The following is an 18957-nucleotide window of genomic DNA, read 5'->3' on the forward strand; positions in this document are numbered from 1 at the left end:
TGTGGTTCACCTCATTACAAGTTTCGAAACGGTAAATTATACGCACAAAATGGTTGCACACTTGTATATTATATGCCAAGCTTTTAAATGGTATACTATATACATTATACACACAAAACAATATATTATAAACCCAAAAGAGACATATTTATATTATACACATAGCTTCAAAATAATATATTATACCCCCAAAACGAACACTATACATACGAAACGGTAGATTATATATTTAAAATAAACACATGTATCTCAAGTTATGACTTTTGGAAAGTGCCCTACCTATTTATGTATTATGTAACAGTTCAGACCCAACAACCGAACATATATTGTTTGCTTTGGACACATGATCAATCATGATTTTGTTATTAGGCTTTGCAACCCAAAATGTATCTATTTAGTTGGGAGAGCTCCTGGCTTATAAACAAATTCTGGAACTCACTCGCTAATGATGTGGGATGTTACATACTTCCACTCTTGTGGACGGGATATCACATATTTTGTTTTCCTTTTTAGGCACTGATTAAGGTTGCACCTATCAATAGATTTGCAATTGTAATTTTGAAAAATAAGGAAAAAAATCATATATGTATCATGATATAGGTATATTTAAACATATCTACGTATAGAGTAATAATATTTTTTAAAGCTAATATACAAAATTTATGTTCAAAATAATGCAACACATAACGTGTCGTTCACTGGTACTATGAAATTATCATATTAATAATGATAAAATAACAAATTATTATCACACACATAACAATCACTTATTTTTGACACGTTAAGCGTCGGGCTAGAAACAGATATATGGGACTAAAGGTAATAGGGATAAAGTTTTAGAGGTCAAGATCTGAAAAAAAATAATTGGATTAAGACAAATGTTAAGATATTTTACTTTTGCATCCATATAAAACTATTTAAGATCACATTAAGAAAGATTAAAGTACAAAATTATGTGGTGGTCGCTAATAATTAATATTACTTATGTTACCTTTACAAATGTCGATTAGTTTTGAAGCTTTTGGAATTTAAGTCATTAAAATAACAGTGCTAAGTTTGCAAGCGTACATCCATGATATATTCCAACGCACCAACTGTTGTAGTCAAAAGTTTTCTCCACCTTTTACACCTTTTACAGGTCCTTTATTCTGTAAGAAAATAATATAAAATTGTTAGATAAATCATGCCCAAAGAATCGAATCAAGAAAAGCTTTTTCGTATCTAGTCACATTTTTATCTTTATGGCCAAGTGGGCTCTCATCGCCAAGTTAATTCTCTTGGAAAGAAGAATATACATTCAGATCTAGACAAAGGAATAAAGGAATTTTAAAAATATATGCCCAAACACTGTACAAAGAAAATAAATATAAAATATGTTGTTTATTATAAAGTATCAATTTCATTGGTTTCAGCCAGATTTATGGCTGTTTTTGTATTTCTATAAATCTTGGTTTTTGATCAAGTGAACACAGTTGCTTCTTCTACGATGTTAACCCTTTTTTTTTTTAGTTTTTTGTCCTTTAGTAATGTAATTATTGACGGACGAGCAAATTGTATATATGTGAAACAATAATTAACATGGAAATGTGAGAACATGCCAAAAATAAAGAAGAATTAAAGAACTCTCAATGAAGTTTCTTTGAAGTTTGAATTAACACGCATGGAGTATCAAGCTGACATGCGAAAAATGGAGAGGGAGAGAGAGAGATCAAGCAACAAGCATGAAGTCCCAACATTTTTTAATTTTTTCAGTTAACGATATAGTTTGTAAATATACGTCGGATAGGTCCTTTACTTATATTGAAACGTAGGAATGGCAATGGGGAGGGGAGGGGAGGGGAGGGGACTCCCCGAATAATAACAGAGGATCCCCGAGGGTCCCCGATCCCTGAATAACTAATACATTTTTTTTTATTTTCGATTTTGAGTTAATCATATTAAAATAAAAAATTCAAATAAAAGTAAAGTTCGAAATATATCTTACATTAATATCTATTACAAAAGTCACATACATTAAATTAGTAAGTAACGCAACATGTAAGGGATACAAACTTCTTTTACAAACTATTATAAACAAATTAATAGTTTAATACAAAGTTGTTACAAATAAAATCAAATTTAGATTCAAAATTAACTTTTTCAATGGTGGCGTGGGCACTTTATAAATGTGGACTATTCCATTTACAACACAATAGTTAAATCGGAGCAAATCAAGAGCAAATATTAGATTAGATTAGATTAGATATTAAAATTGTGATTCGTTGTGGGCAATTATAACATCTAAAAATAAATAAAAAATAGATTTAAGTTTAAAATATTTAAAGAATATTAAAATTAAAAAAAATGTTGGGCTAATAGAATATACTCGGTCTTTTTAATGTCCTAAATAAAAATTTAGGACTTTAATTAGTTAATTAGGCCTAAAAGTTTAATAATATAAATATTTTGATTTTTTTATTTTTACCAATATTTATAATTTTATAATTTAAATTTTATAATTTATTTACTAGTAATTTTAAAAAAATTAAAATAAAATTAAAAATTAAAATGGAGAAATGGGTAGGGGATGGGGATTCCACCTCATCCCCGTCCCCTCTTCGAGTAAGAAATTGGGTAAAAAAATTCCCCCGTCCCTTCCCCGAATAAGAAATTGGGTATGAAATTATCCCCATACCCTCCCCGAATAGGAAAAATTCCCGAAGGTACCCGCCCCTGTGGGTATTTTTGACATCCCTATTGAAACGTCAAAATTACGGGGCAAAAACATATTGAAATTTTGACCATCACAAATGAGGACAATTAACTTCACGTCAAAGGGTACTCCATTTATTTCTGTAGGAAGTAGCAATTTATTTACACTAATTTCATTTTTTGAGGCATTAACGTACATTTAATAATAACTTATAAGATGTCGTTATTAATTTACAGCGTTTTAGCAATAACCACATATCTGAGGAGGATTTTGGTTGAGCTCGAAGTGGCTGAATAGTTTAACTTCAAATGAATCTAACAACATCTCTAGGTCTACTAATCGTGTATCCATGATCACTTGTATTATGCAGTCATCTATTACATAACTGTCGAGATACAAGTAGACATTAAAGAAAACATAGAAAACGCAGGAACCTAAATGATAAAGTTCATAAAGGAAAAACTTCACCGTGTCTCTCATGCAATATTGATATTGGTTTTGCTTTGATGGCTCATCTTTTGAAGCAGCCAACCCAACATGGATTCTCTTTGCTAGTGCAAAACTCATCGCTTGTATCGAGAGATAGTACTAGATTCTATTTTCACATACACCTTTCCTCTTTCATCATTTTGTTTACATCATACATATATATAATTAATTAATTTCTGCTTTCGCCATCTTTTAATGTTTTATTTGCATGGGAATAATGACTTCTCTCTCCTTCTCTTTCGCCATTTTTTTGAAAAGCATTTCATTCAGCTGGACTGCCCCACTCCCACTGTTAATCGTCATCATTGCAACTCAGATGGTGGTGGGGATGGGCTGCTTCTATCTTTTCTTCTTTATTATTTCTTTTTCCTTTTCGATACTAGCTACTTCTTTTATTATCTTTTTCTTTCCGTAAAAATTAAAAAAACTTATAAAGCTTAATTTGGGAAGATATCAAGAAAATGAATGGAAGAATCAAGCCAAATTTACAGAAATAGCTTAAAATTAGGGCGAATTTGTATATACAAGCACCTCAGTTACTAATTTTCTTATATTAACAACAAACTAAAGATGAGTATTTCATATGTGAATACTTTTAAGTAATGCATGTCTATTGTCTTTGGATTACTTGTCGCCTGTCAATTGACTATTGATAACCATCAACCACTTTTATACGGCTTTTTTAAAACTGTGGACTACTTGAAGACATTTATGTTTGAAATGGTCATCGGAATTTTTTTTTTTTAAAGAGATAGGGACTGAAAAAATAAATTTGCGTTGGGATCATAATTTTTTTTAATGAAATCGAAAAAAAAGTAAGTGGACTAAATTTACAAATGGGCCAAATTCATGTCGTTTCCATAATTTTCTCAAGAATCAAAGTTTTATCATGTTTGGGGAATAAACAAATGAATTAAAATCAAGCGCCACTTGTCGATAAAGGAACTTTAATGTCTGGAAGTTAACCTCTTGGGGTACCTAACTTGCACCAAAAATACCCTCCAGATAGATTGATACGCGGGGTATGCCCCGCCAAAATCAAAGAATTGACGAAAGTACCCAAAAAACAACCATCACGTGTGCTATCTCAATCACCCAAAAGAAATATTTAATTTGATGGAATCAAATCATGTCAACAAAAAAGAGAGACAACCAACGGTAAAAATCAACAAAAATCATAAGCAGCCCCCAAAGAACAGTGGTCTTTAGCTACCATAACCTTCATTGTGCAGACAGCTTCTGTAAAAAGAAATTTGGAACACCTGAAGTATACGTCACGTGCACTAAACGACTGCACTTGTCTAAAATTGCCTTCTTGCTCTCCAAGCGTATTTCAAATGGCTAGAAAACTGCTATAATGATAAAAGGTTTAATCTCTCTCTCATGACCTCATATATCCATACTCTCTAAATTTTATCACCAACACACACACAAAACCAGAGGGGGCTAAGGTCTTTTTCAACCTCTAGCCACTATTTTTTCAGAGCGCTTGCAAGCTCTCATCACCAAAAAAGCCCAAGTAACTGACTTGAGTATCGGAATGTGGTCGCTCATTTTCTTATTTTACAGATTGGGAGGCATTGATCTTCAAGATTTCCAACTCTCACCCAAGCCCCTCGCTACTGCCATCTTAATCATACTCTTCTTTAGCCCGTTCTAAGCCCAAGATAGCCCATACATCACGGTTCAATGAGGTACCTTGAACCCCTCAAAACAAATTCATTGTTTTGATGAGATTTTATCCATCTTCCCTATAAACTAAAATCCACTAAAAACATATCCATTTAAATTGAAAAAAAAAAGTGTAAGCTTTGTGTTCTCACTTTCATTAAGAGAACTTCTATCCTCTCTTTTGAGCCTAATTGAGATTGACATAGTTTTGTTGAAATTACTAGGTTACAATGCGGAAACATAAAGATTGATAAAAAAATAGAGAAAAAAGTTTTTGAATAATTGTAGTATTATTAAATAATTATGAATAACAATATTAGGTTTTTTAGATTTTTTTATACTATCCTAAAATATCGTGAATTTATTAAAATAGACAAACATGAAATATTATTGTATAATAAAATTATCCTAGCCGAAATAAGAAAAACAAAATAAACGGCGCCCAAATCTAATGTGTAAAAAAAAGATAAAAATCCTAAAAGAAATTGGGAAAAAAAAGGGGAAAATATCTTAAAATTTCAAAACAACCATAAAAGAAATGGAATTTTTAACTTGAACATATTGCAAAAGGGCTTATAAAAGAAATGAAAGTTTGAAAACTGTATATTATATCACCCAGACGGGTGCTTGTAACTTAAGTTATGAATTCGAAAATGTACTATGTTCATTCTACACAATCTTCCTACATCACTAGCTAGGCACGGTTACTTGTAAAGTTATGAATTCGAAAATGTACTATGTTCATTCTACACAATCTTCCTACATCACTAGCTAAGCACTGCCAGAGAATTTGGCATACTTTTAAAAAAACAGCTAATTGGGTAACGCCGTCATAAATAACACCCTGCATACCTAGTGTAATAGAGAAGAATACAGATAACAGAGTGAACTCACTCGAGCAGTTGCTGCCGATGAGTGCCTTTCAGTGTTTCTCATTTTGCTCCAACATATGAGTTATGACATGTTCTGCTCAGAAAATTCTCATTTCCTGCTTTCTAAACTGGAGATTTCCTTGGCCCAAATCTCATAATTTTATTGGGTCCTTGCAAGGCCTAGCTGTTCCCTAATTATCATCAATTAAGTGGCCCATTTTCCCTCTCAAATTCTGGGCACTCGATGACAATATATGCATATATTCGCACAAAGTGAACTCACTCGATGACAGTTGCTATAGAATTTCTTTTCAGAAAAAAAAAATTGTAAATCTACAATTTCCTTTTTTCTTTTTTTTGTACAATACATATATTGCTACGGTAAATTAAAATAACTCGTTTCTTTTTGGAACAATTCATTTGATTTTGATGATATCAATGTTAATTTCCTTATAGATGCTAGACAATTAATCCCGAAATTTTTATTATTGGAAGGAAATGAATCATACTGAAGGACTGAAAACTGAAAGAAGAAAGTATTTCATTTTCTTAAATCGTCGTATGATTGCTTATTATTATTTTTTTAATTGCATGGTTTTATTATAATTTAAATTCAGGTAAATCATAAGCTCAGTGCAGTTGATAGTGGCGATTTCGATTGAGATGAGAGTTGTTATCCGGAGGTGATAATTTATCACATAATCCGTTATCATGAAATAGAATGTTTGATTAACTTTGTTTAAAACTTTTAAACATTTTGCCTTCATTTTTTAGTATGTCACCGAGGATAAATGCTCATAGAAGTAAAATTAACGACAATTATTTAATATTCGGTGATCGGGAGAAGAGTTTGACGTATTTTTAACTTGAAGGAGAACATAATTATTTTTGTCAAACAAGACGGCGGGATATAATTATTTTCTTTAATTAATGATCAATCATCGCCCAAGACTTAAAAAGGCCCAAAAACAAAAAAAAAAAAGTCGGTGGATAAGACAAATAAATTATTGAAGTAAAATATAGCATTTGCCTATCGGCTTCGGTGGCACTACTTACTATGCATATGTTAAGCCTGTTGAATTTTAACATCATAATTCATAAAGCACTTGGATAATGGATTTTTTCTTTTTTTTTTTCACTCAGTGATCGAATATGTCATGACTCATGATGTGTGTCAAATGATTTATGGACAAAAGTACTAGGATTATGTCGGTGTTCATTAATATCACAGAGTCCAAGAGTCATAAGAATTGAGAAATTATTACTTGTACGGTAATTAATAAATGAGAAAAAATAAGTGTAAAGACTAAAATTGAAAAGTTTTTTTTAAAATATGAAAATATATAAAATATTATTTATTTAACAATATTATTTATTTTTAACATAATTTTAAAAAACTTACCTACTAAATTAATTTAACAATATTTAATAAAAGTACTTGTTGATAACTATACTGTTAAAATATTTTAGTGAAAATTTTATTTTTAGAAACTCTGGTTAAATAAGTTTTATTTAAAAAATTCTACCAAACAAAAAAGTTGGGTGAGATGGACATTATATCATTTATGAACTCATCCAATAACATGTTCAAGCATTCATAATATATAGAGCATATATTCAGAATTTATTCAGCAATCTCATTAAGATCATCTAAATATTGTAAATATTTCCTATAACAAGTATACACACAATTACATCAATAAAAATTATTAGTTTTATGATATCTGCCAAGCTTTTCCACCTTTCATGTTGAATTTCTTTATCCTTCCAAAGAACATAACTAGAATGAGAATCACTTTCCCTTGGTTACTCCATCTTCCAACAAATCCATACCATGCATCTTTGCATGAGCTATCAGGTCTCAATTGCCTTTTACAGCTGTAGCCTGTTGAAAATCCAACATTCCCATATGCACTGCCCAAAAAAAAGAATCATAAAATTTCATTTTAGAACATTAAATAAATCTTAGATGGTAATAAGCTAGATTCTCTCTCCAATACTGATTTATAGGGTAAATGTTTGTTTAATCCATATATTCTAAAAAGTGCCCCAATATACTTGTGTTAATAAATTAATTACATTTTTTTTATTTACTTTCATAATAATACCCCATGCGACAATATTTTTTAAATTAATTAATTAATTTATAAGAAAATTTGATTAGCAAAGAATTACTAATTATTTGTTAACAAATTAACAAATAAATATTAGTATGAAGGAGCTAATATTTTTTATACCTTTACAATAATCTTGCAAATAATTATTTGTAAATAAATTAATATCAACCGACTTAAAGTAATATTTAATATCCTTTCAACAATCTTACTAATAACTGTATATAAAATTTTAATTTACCAAATTTATCCTAAAATTAAAATAATAATATAAAAATTTTGCATTAATATTTTTATTTTCAAGGTTAATTTGATGAATTAATATTTTTTTTTCATTAATTATATCCAGAAGAATTTTGTTGCAAGGTATTATTATGAAAAGAAAGAAAAATTAAGGGCAGGAAAATAATATATTTAATAACAAAAGTATTTTGGGGTACTTTTTAAAATATAAAGACTAAGTTATTAAGTCAAAATATATAAACTAATCGACCATTTACCCCAAATTTTGATATACTATGCAAAGTTATATAACCAAAGTATAGCTATTCAGCTTTGGATGGTATAGAATTTGAAGTTTATAAATGCGGACATACGTAGTGAATAATTGTGTAGCTACATCACATACAATATGAACTCACCTTATAACTTCTATAGTGACGTTAAGCACATTGAAGTTGAGGGGGTCTTTCTTCATTTTATCTCTCTCTGTGGTGCAGACTAGAATGATAAATATCACCAAATAAGAAAGTTGTGAGAATATGAAATTCTGCACAAAAGTCTTCTTTTTGTTTTTCTTTTCCTTGCAATTTCTTGAAGGCAAAAATGCTGTGTATGGTGGGAGATACCTGGAACACGTTAATGTAAGAAGAATTTTAATTTACGATTTAATTACATATGAGGTGTTAATTTCAGCACATATGTTAATCTCGATTTACGATTTTTTTTTTTCAGACCCCTACGCCTAGGAAATAGGTAAATTAAAGCCAGCAAGACTAATTAATCAGACTTTTAACGTAAACGGGAAAGAGGATTCAAAGTTCTAGATCGGCCTGAATTTTCAAACAATCAAATTTCTATATACATATTTTTGAATCTTCAAACAATCAAATATTCTATGCTTTTAACATCAAAGAATACAAAAAATTAATGGATAGAAAAGAATTATCAATTAGAGATATAAGAAGGAGTCATTGAACAGTATGGAAAATACAAAAATGAACAGTCAATGTATGAATCACGATGCATGTTTGCCCTTAGGTTATTTGACATTATGATATGATATGGTACAGTTGGTATACGTTTATAAAAGAAGACGATTGGGTATTGAAAATAAAACACTTCATGATAAGATCGTGGTATTTCAACTTCAATAATATTAGACATTAAAACACGTACAAGCTTACTCCAATCTTAGTTTTATGAAACGGATAGAACTTGGCTGTTATTGATAATAGGAAGGGTAATCTCTATTTGGTCGGCTCGGCTGGGTTCAAGACTATGAATCTTTTGAATAAATTAAGAATGATTGATGCCACCACGTGTCCAAAGCGTGAACTTTGCATGGAAACACTCAGAGTCTCAGACTGACTGTCCTTGTCATATGAGAAATCTAAATATATTAAACCCTTAGTATATTAGCTTACGTGAGACAAAAAGTTACGGGTCTTTTACTTTCTTACCAGTTCATTTATGCATCCAATTATCTTCGGAATTTTCTTGTCTTTCTTTAATAATCACTTTTATTGAAAAGAAAAAAAGAAAAAAAAATAACGTACATTTTTTTTAAAATTCTTTTAGGACAAGCCATCGGTTATATTTTAAATATGGAGTCTTTTACCCACTGTCGTGGATTTGACTACAATAAAAAAGGCAACAATGTACTAAACGTCCATCAATAGGAATTTAGACCGCTGATGTAAAACCAGCTTAATAACATTATAACGATTACTCTTAACGTTACGACTATAAGTTGGGTTCAATTGGTAATTAAATTATACTAAGTTTGGTGGATTCATATAAAATCAGCTTTTAACATCGGGCAAGAAAATTTGATGTTCAAGTTATAAGATAGATTTGGTGTGGATACGTTTAAATCTTAAATATAACAAAGTAGTATATCTTTCTTTTAGAAAAAGATAAAATCAAAGTTTTAAAAAAAAAAAAAGATAAGAAAACTGAGCGGACGAGAGAGTGAGAAAAAATACTCACATCATGACGACAAAGAGCACCAAAATTGCTGGAGAAACGATTGAAATATCAAATACAGATTCGCCTGTGTGCCTCGAGTTAACAACTTGAAACAAAGAAGCAACAAGTTTCTCAAAGAAATTCAGGCCGTCCGTGGCTTCTGAATCCCATTCCAAGGCACAAAATAGAACCAACTGAACAAATATGAAACCAAAAACAGTAATAGCCAAAAAATAAGAATAAGCCTTAGAGAGCAAATGGCGATAAATCATCTCTTTTGAATTTCTCAAAATGTAATCAAATTCTTCTCGATTTGTGATTTTCTTCAAAACCCAGATCACAAATCGGAGACAAGATGGATACAATGTGTTTCCAAGAAGGCCTTGTGGAAATAAAATCAAAAGAAGAAGTGCATTCTTCTTGAAAACCATCATGTTTTCATTTGTAGGAACGAAACCACAATTTGAGAAAGTGGAAGCAGTTGTGAAAACAGAAAATGTAAATATCTGAAGACCCTTTTGCTTCAAAATTTGTTTTGCACTTGGAGCAAGGCTTGTGTACAGAGCTACTAAACTAGAACCAACTACGTGAGTCACTAAAATATAACCTAGTACCACATAAACCAAAACCCTAACAGAATTATACTTCAAATTATCATCATTTGATGACATTCTATGCTCATTTTCGAGGCCATTGTTTGGCTCCTCATTTGTTATATACGAATGAGAGACAATTCCCAGTTCTATTTGGTCGGTAAACTCTGTTGAGTTTTCACTAGAAGAAGAAGAAGAAGAAGAAGAAGAAGAAGGTGTGAGGTTTGGGTTGATTCTATTTTCAAACAATTGATTTAAGGAGTAAAATTTGGATCTTGCATGGAGACCAAACATAGAAATGAAAACTTCACCGCCCACAAACATCAAAATGGTCATAATAATAAGCTGAAAATTTGAAAATACTTCCATTTCAACGGTTGACATGCTAGAGCCTGTCATAGCAGAAACAGAAGTGAAGAACACATCAATGTTTTTAGGGTTTATGAATGAAGAATCTCTTGGCTTTGAGACCCTCAAAATCAAGTAACCGACTGAAGAAATTGATATGAAATAACTAAGTTGAATCCATAAAGGGTTTACTTTTAAAACCAAGAAACGAATTGAGGACAAAAATAAACCAAGAAAACATTGGTGGAAGCAGGAGATTTTCGCACTAGAGAAGTGAACAAAAGTAGAAGCAAAGTTGCGCATCTTTGCAAACATTTTCTCCTGACGAACTGGCCTATGCTGTTTGGAGAGTGGGAAAAGAAAGATGGGTTTTAAAGACCATTAATGCTAAGAAAAAAGAATAAAAAAATAATTGAACTAGGAAATGATCGTTGATTGGAGAGGGATAAGATTGAATAATTCGCCTTTATTATTAGTTTTAAATCATAATTGGAATATTGGTTATCAATTATTCTTCTTCGACTATATATTAGTAATATATGAAAAGGCAGATTATTGAAGGGGCATATCGGGCATGCATGTGCAATAATAATGCGTATTGTATGGTAAATGGAATGAAAATTCAATTAATAGCCGGTTTATGTACTAGGTAGGACAGCCGTACTGTATATCTTTAGGTTAGATATATCATGTATATAACTAATAATGGAAAATAATATAATAAAGAAGAAATATATATTAATCGTACAAAAATGATAAGCCTAAATTTAGAAGAGAATTTAAAATTTGTCATTTCATCTATAAATACATTGACTACACATTCAAACAAGGAAATTAATTCCTTAAAAAATTTTATTTTATTTTATTTTTTACGGTCTTTGCAGTCTTATTATTGGACTATACAATTTAAAACACATCTATTTAGTTTTAAAAAATTGAAGTTTTATAGCAAATTCATTTTCACTGATAATGTGAGATATTATTTTCTTAATTAGAAATCTAACCTTTCCACTTGATTCATACTTACTAACGGTCAAGACATTCATTTGAAAAAAAATGATCCATGATTATACATTCTCTTATTGTATGATACATCCATTGACAGTTATTTTACTGCGATTATTTTTTGTTTAATAATAAAATGTATTTTAAAAGATTAATTGTACTTTTTAATTTTTTTTAAAAAGTTTAAATTAATAAAAGGAGTTATTTCAACTTAAATTTAGACATTTATATATAACCATTTATTTAACTCAATCCAAAGGCTGAGATATTTTCTTCTTTGACATTTCACATTTAACCCTATTAAAAATAACTCAAAAAATTAAAAAGCTGATATGGCACATTAAATTCTTCCTTCTTCATCAAAATGATAAATTTTCACTTAAATTGAAAAAAAAAATCCCGATTCTAGCAAATCGTAATCTTCTCAAATTTAACTCATAATCTTTGCAAAGAAATTAAGACTAGCACACTAATGATTTGATCAAGAAGCCAATATATATTTATTTCGACATCAAACTAAACCATGCTCACAGTTCTTTTCCTCTTCAGTTCATCTTTATCATACATCTCTTCTATTAATTCGCTGCTTTCCTCGCAGTCAGTTTCGGCCTCTCGAATCAACAAACCTTCCAAGGATCTAATCCAATTACTAGGTTTATTGATTGATGTTGCCAGATTTAATTTCTCTGGTTGACAGCAAAAATTGATTTTGATACAAGTTTAAAAATACTTTGAAATACTAAGTGATATGAATTGTATGCTTCTACAAAGAATTCGATGCTCCGTATCTTTAACTACATATGTGGTAAATTTTATACCAAGGAATTTGACAGTAGGTGTATTTCATTATTATCAATTAAGTGCGACATTATATAAAATTTGAGCTACACTTCGGTTAGACATCGGATGTGGCTTGAGGCTTGCTAGACTTTTTATTCTATTCTACAGCTCTTGAAAAAGTTGTAGGTGTTTGATAAGAATTTCAGAAAAGATTTACACAGAGAAAATTTGTTATTGGTAATTATATCCGCTGAAAAAGAAGCATATGAAGTTCTCTCTCTCTCTTTAAGTTTAATGTGGCATACGAGCTTTTTATTTTTAAAATTTTGAGTTATTTTTAATAGAACTTTAATGTTAGAGAAGCAAATATCTCAGCCCTTGGATTGAGTTCAATAAATAATTAGGCATTGATGTCTAGATTTAAGTTAAAAATTTAAGTTGAAATATTCCTTCCCCTTTAAAAAGGGATCGAGATCATTATTACAGATAAATCATGCATGATACGTGTATGAAGATTAAATGTATAAATTTTCAAGTCATGGGCCATGGAGTGGAAATCTTAGGATCATCAATTGTGCTCTAGATAATTATTTTTTGTTATATCATTCTAAAAAATAAACTGTATAAGAACAAGTCAAAGCCATCAATTAAAACCTTAGGATTTAATTAGCAAAATTTAAAATTATACATGATAGGGTTGACTAGCAAGAGAACCTATGGAATATTAAATTTACAAAAATATAAAAGAATAGTTGTCAATATTTAATGTCAATTATATGTGTGATGTTGTGCTTATTCAATTAGGATACTTAATTTTCATATCAACTGATATGTCAGAAATAAAATTTTATAATTTGGATTGCAAATGATAAAACCTAATAATTAACTCTTACTTGAACATGTTAAATAATGACACATCATTTGTCTCGTTCGTAAGATTTAGAGCTCTATATCTTTCTATGACGCATACTAACTATTTCAATAAAATAAATAGAGCATTATTATATTTAAGGTTCGGGTATGTTGAAATCGTTCTAAAGTAGAACACTCCTTCATAACCACATATCAAAATTATAATGATTTTTTTTTATTATTTATCACTTTGCGTGTGTGGCTGAAATTTGTGCTCCACCATTGATTAAGTCCAATATAATCATAACCTAATATTTAATATCCCATGATTGAATCTATAATTATCAAATAATTTAGGGAGACTCGTCGTGTTCCTAGTACTTGCTATTATTCTTAAAAAAACATGGTAATGATCGACACTAGTGATGGAATTATGATGGTGATCCAAATTTGTATAATAAGCAATAATTTCGTCCAACTTTTCCTAAATCTAATTTGCCTTCCTCCCCGTGTACAAGCCGCGTATAGTGGGACCCCACATCTACGCTTAACGGTCGGCGCAGATAGCAGTTGAATAGGCTGCAACTGCTAATTTCTCGTTTTAAAATTCAATTATTGTTCATTATCAAATTAATGAAATGTTCGCCAACAACTTATTTAGGCCCTTTTGTCCCCAGAGCTACATCACCGAAGAGTTCTTAAATAATTTTTTTTGAATCGCCATTTGATTTCGAGGTTTAGGAAGATTAGGAAATTAAAAATTTGATTGTCCTATCTTTTTAAATAAAATAAAATATCAAGGGATTTTTATGTACTTTTATTTAATTGATTACTTAAGTTCAAATTCGGGAGAGGTAGAAATTAAAAAATCATTTTGGACTTTGTTCACTCTCACACCTTTTTTTTTTTTTTAAAAAAAAGAGAATCTTAGGGCCTTTTTTATATTGATGTGATGTGACGTGAATTTATACACATACGCATATACATATGTATGTATGTGTGTAAAAATTGATACTGTATAATAATTATAGTTCTTAAATAATAATTTTTATAAATATAGTAAAGATGTAATAAATTTTCATAATAAAAGTTTGGGGATAAAAATAATTTAATTTCCAAACTACAACAAAGATGTAATGAGTTTTTTTTTTATCATAAAAGAATGAAATAAAAATTAATTTAACTTCTAAACTATAATAACAAGTGTTTATTAAATACTTTAACAATTAGCTTTCTGTAAATGAAAGTAGAATAGTATTAATGCAATAAGAAATCATGGCAATTGAAAATCACAAATTAAACTGTGAAAATTCAGCATTTAGGATATTATTATACTATACAAAAATTTAAGATATTATTATACTATACAAAATGATGATAAATGATGACCGTTATGGAATTTTGTTATGAGGGATCTCCTTAATTAATATTTAATAGCACTTACAGCTAAGTAAAATTTCTCCACTCGTCTATTTTTTTTTTTTTTTGAATACTGATTAATCATCAGGTTACTGCATTACACAGATATTTACAACAATTGCTTATTGTAGCAGAGATATTACACTGATATTTATAATCAGATATACATAATTGGGACTTACATTATTACAATGAATTCTATGAAGTATATGCCCAGACAAATAACCCCTCACAGGAGAGAGATGTCCATACTCCACTTGCATTTCGCAAGAGAGAAGGATTTTTAAATATAAAGAACATTTAAAGAACATTTAGCCCCCACACGCTCACAGATATACATGTGTGTGTATTTCAATGAGGGTTCTCACACTTTATTTTGTATATTAATACACTACATGATATAATAGCATTCTCATTCTTTAATAAAGTACAAGAGTCTCACAAGATAACAACTATATATACACATACATAACTTTTCTCTAATAAAAATATTTTCATTTTAATAAAGTAAGAATGTCACTAATAGATAGAAAACACATATTTCAATGCACTAATATATATAAAATACAGATTTCAATGTACTAATACATAAAACAACACGAATTTCAATTCACTAATGAAAAAAAAATACAATCTTGAATGTATTGAAATATGTATCTTTTAATATTTTAATGACATTCTCATTCTAAGAAAGTGAAGATGTTCTCATTAAATAAAAGCTACGTGTATGTATGCATGTGTGTGTGTACAGAGGGAGAGAGAGAAAAGGTTAACTATTTAAGCAAACAAAAGAATTATTGAACTGTCTTCCTTGGTACTGTCAGCGTGTTCAATTCCTCGCATAAAAAAAGCACTTAACTATACCAATTTTATACTTTATTTTGGAGAATCATCGAGAAAGATGATAATATTTGGAGGACGTGGCCATCTCAAAGGCCTTATGTTATTTCTTAAATTCTCAAAGGGCCTTAAGTTAACTCTCTCACTCTCTCTCTCTATATATATATCTCAAGTGCTACGTGGAGCAACAAGACCATGATAAATATTCAAGGATTTCTCTAAGTTACATGCATGTATCTTACAACCCTCTCACATGAATAGTATTCATACACTATTCATGTGAGAGGGTTGTAAGGTACATGTATGTAACTTAGCATTACCCAATATTCAAAAGAATTATTCTAATTTAATTCAACTTAATAATTTGATTTTTTTTTAAATCAACAATTTGATAGTTTGATTCAAATTTAATAGCAATTTAATTTTTGACCACAAAGATGCTGTCATATGTAAATGTTATGCAAATATTATTGAATTTAATTTATTGCAATTAGAAACAATGATATTTAAACCAGGTTATTATTAATATCCTGAAAAGTTAGTGCAATAATTTTTTTTTATAAATTGTTGCATGAGAGGATTTTCCTACGGATTTTAAAACATGAAGAGAAAAATGGTTACTTTCACCAAATAAAAAGACAGTTTTGGTCATTTTACTAAGTTATAAGCCTATCAGCTATATTTTGTACTTGATTTCAGCATCAAGATTCTAGAGCTAGTTCATGTTCATTGAACAATGATCTTTGATTTCAATTTTGGGTCATTGGAAAGCTGAACAGATCAAGATTCAACCTGGTGAAAATTGACTCTCCAGTTTGACATAATCAAAGACTCGGTATGCATCTATGATTTTACTTAACTCATTGCCAAAGGAAACTGTCATAAGTTGTTCTGAAAGGCGTTCTGTTGAGAAACTGTATACACTGGAAGGTGTATGCCCCGACTTCACAACATTGCTCAGTGGTGTGTGTGAAATTATGTAAGCATCAGCGATCCTAAATCCAAATAAAGGAAGCTTCAATTGCAATCTACTGTATGAAATTAAGTCTACAAATCAAATTGATAATATTTAGAGTTTCGCATACCAGTGGTCTATCCCTCTTGGGAAGAAGAATTAAGTTTCCTTTTAAGGATCTCGTTCTCCTTCCTTAGTTTCATTATCTTCAACTTTAGCGTTTCAACACTCCGAACAGAAGTCAAATCTCGATTATGCTCAGCCATCTTTGTTCTGTTCATCAATACTGCAATACATATATACACACCAGAAGTTACAAAATTCTCATAACATGACCCTGAAGTCCAATAACAGTCAAATCCTATTCAAGCCAAGCCCTCAAAATGGCTCCACCAGGGGTTCAATTAACAAGGATATATATGTTTATATGATATGTTTTTTCGGTTGGCATTTCAGAGCTAATTAAGCAAGTACCCAGCATCAATACATACTTAAATATGAAGTTCACTTAAACTGAAATCCCAATAGTTTTGGTTTGATAGACTAAACAATCACCAAAAAGACATGGATAAAAGAACATACATTCCTTTTCCAAGTCCTGGACTCTCTTGTTCAACTCATTTTTCTCTTCCTGTTCAAGCAATAGACAGTCCTTCAAATCCTGAATTTCAAGATTATCTGTCACAATATATATAATTAGCAAACATATCCTATAGCTTCCTACAGCAAATTAATAAAATCTGGTACAGAAAGTCACTAATTCACAACAAAAAGCAAGACCTCACATTTCATTTCCACATCAAACTTGACTTGATCCAACCTTTTTGCCAGAGTTTGCATATGCATTTTATGAGCTGCTAAATCTTGGTGGAGGTTACTTATCGTTGCTTCGTTTGTCGCTTTTTCAAGCATTAAGCTTCTAACAAATGCAAAAATTTCATGCTCTTAGAACTTATGAATGCTACATACTTGAGCAATGCAATAGTAAGTTGTATCCTATGTATTTTATTACCTGATTTGATCCTCAAAGTCTCTGGCCTTTGCTGCATAATCTTGCTTCATCGAATCAATGACCTTCCTAAGCTCCTGCTCAATCACTTCCAAGTTCTTAGTTAATTCAAATTAGACTCGAAAAACTGTGGGACTGGGAGCCTCCAATCAAACTCACATATTCTTTGCTGAGATGTTCGTCATTTACTCGCTTCAGTTCCTCTTTCAAGCTCTGGCACTTTGCTTTTCGTTCAAGCTGCATTCAATTCACTTTAGAGTTACATAATTAAAATTTAGGACTTTAAAAAAAAAATTGGTTCTTTCGTCGATCATCTACTTCATTTTCTATAAAATCAAGGAATTTTCCACTAAAAACTCTTAATAACAAAAACGGAATTTAAATTATAAACCTGATCCGCCAGATTCTCTAAAGATTCCGTATAACTATTTCTCGCTCGCTCATTTTCTGGAAAACACAAATTGCAGAAAAAAACTGACGTTTTAGGTTTGAGTTTTTTTAATTGAATGCAACAAATAAATAGACAAATAAACCTTTTTTGAGGGTATTGCAAGTGATTTCAAGAGCTTCTCTTCTCTTGGTTTCAGCATTACAACTCGATCTCAGCAATTGAACTTCAGAAATGGCGCGTTTGAAATCCTGAATTTGATGAATAGGAAAGTGATAAGTAAATCCTTGTTTGGTTTCCGAGAAAGTGTAGGAAAAGATGAAAAAGTTACCTCGTGGATCTGATCGAAATCGGAGAGTAGCGATTCCATTCCTTCGTCACTTGTTGCCGCCATTTTCTGTCCCTTTTTCAAATTTCAAGTACTCTACTCTATTTATTTATTTGTAGCCCTTTTTCGAAATACACAAACACACACACACACAGCCTCGAGGCCCATAAAGCGAATATGAATATTTGGACCTCTGGCTCTGGGCTACAGATTTTCTTTTTATCTGGGCTTCTTCTAATCTTCAATTACCCCCATGTTCTCGTAAGTGTCCCTTTGCTCTTTTTAAAAAATAAATTTTATTTTATTGATATTCCCTTTTTCTAATTAAAATTCAAGAACATTCTATTGATTTACATTAAATTAATAAAATTTTCAAAAATAGTAAGAAATTTCATTATTTTGCTATAAAACT

General features: G+C 30.3%; 2 protein-coding genes across 2 annotated transcripts; both read right to left on the reverse strand.

The window, feature by feature from the left end:
* Positions 1-7439: 7439 nt before the first annotated feature.
* On the reverse strand, positions 7440-11272 carry LOC102613260 (cation transporter HKT1;3-like). Its single transcript, XM_006474583.3, has 3 exons — positions 10050-11272; positions 8480-8686; positions 7440-7638 (listed from the first exon to the last, which is right to left on the reverse strand). Exons 1-3 carry the CDS (start codon positions 11270-11272, stop codon positions 7440-7442), a joined length of 1629 nt encoding a protein of 542 aa, XP_006474646.1.
* A 5255-nt stretch (positions 11273-16527) lies between these two features.
* Positions 16528-18629, reverse strand: LOC102612960 (protein At-4/1). Its single transcript, XM_006474582.4, has 9 exons — positions 18549-18629; positions 18363-18468; positions 18221-18276; positions 17989-18066; positions 17833-17906; positions 17606-17739; positions 17403-17498; positions 16951-17106; positions 16528-16860 (listed from the first exon to the last, which is right to left on the reverse strand). Exons 1-8 carry the CDS (start codon positions 18609-18611, stop codon positions 16958-16960), a joined length of 756 nt encoding a protein of 251 aa, XP_006474645.1. The 5' UTR covers positions 18612-18629; the 3' UTR covers positions 16528-16860; positions 16951-16957.
* Between the last annotated feature and the right edge of the window lie 328 nt (positions 18630-18957).

Source organism: Citrus sinensis, chromosome 9, assembly GCF_022201045.2.
Source record: "Citrus sinensis cultivar Valencia sweet orange chromosome 9, DVS_A1.0, whole genome shotgun sequence".
NCBI classification, from domain to species: Eukaryota; Viridiplantae; Streptophyta; class Magnoliopsida; order Sapindales; family Rutaceae; genus Citrus; species Citrus sinensis.

Bases quoted from the DNA above. Each gene is read 5' to 3' on its own strand.
- LOC102613260 (XM_006474583.3), bottom strand. From the start codon at position 11,272: ATGCGCAACTTTGCTTCTACTTTTGTTCACTTCTCTAGTGCGAAAATC. The intron at 8,687-10,049 runs GTGAGTATTTTT...AACGTGTTCCAG, and splicing joins GTGCTCTTTGTCGTCATGAT to GTATCTCCCACCATACACAG. The intron at 7,639-8,479 runs GTGAGTTCATAT...TTTTTTGGGCAG, and splicing joins GTCACTATAGAAGTTATAAG to TGCATATGGGAATGTTGGAT.
- LOC102612960 (XM_006474582.4), bottom strand. From the start codon at position 18,611: ATGGCGGCAACAAGTGACGAAGGAATGGAATCGCTACTCTCCGATTTC. The intron at 18,277-18,362 runs GTTTATTTGTCT...TGTGTTTTCCAG, and splicing joins TTGCAATACCCTCAAAAAAG to AAAATGAGCGAGCGAGAAAT. The intron at 18,067-18,220 runs GTTTATAATTTA...AATTGAATGCAG, and splicing joins TAGAGAATCTGGCGGATCAG to CTTGAACGAAAAGCAAAGTG.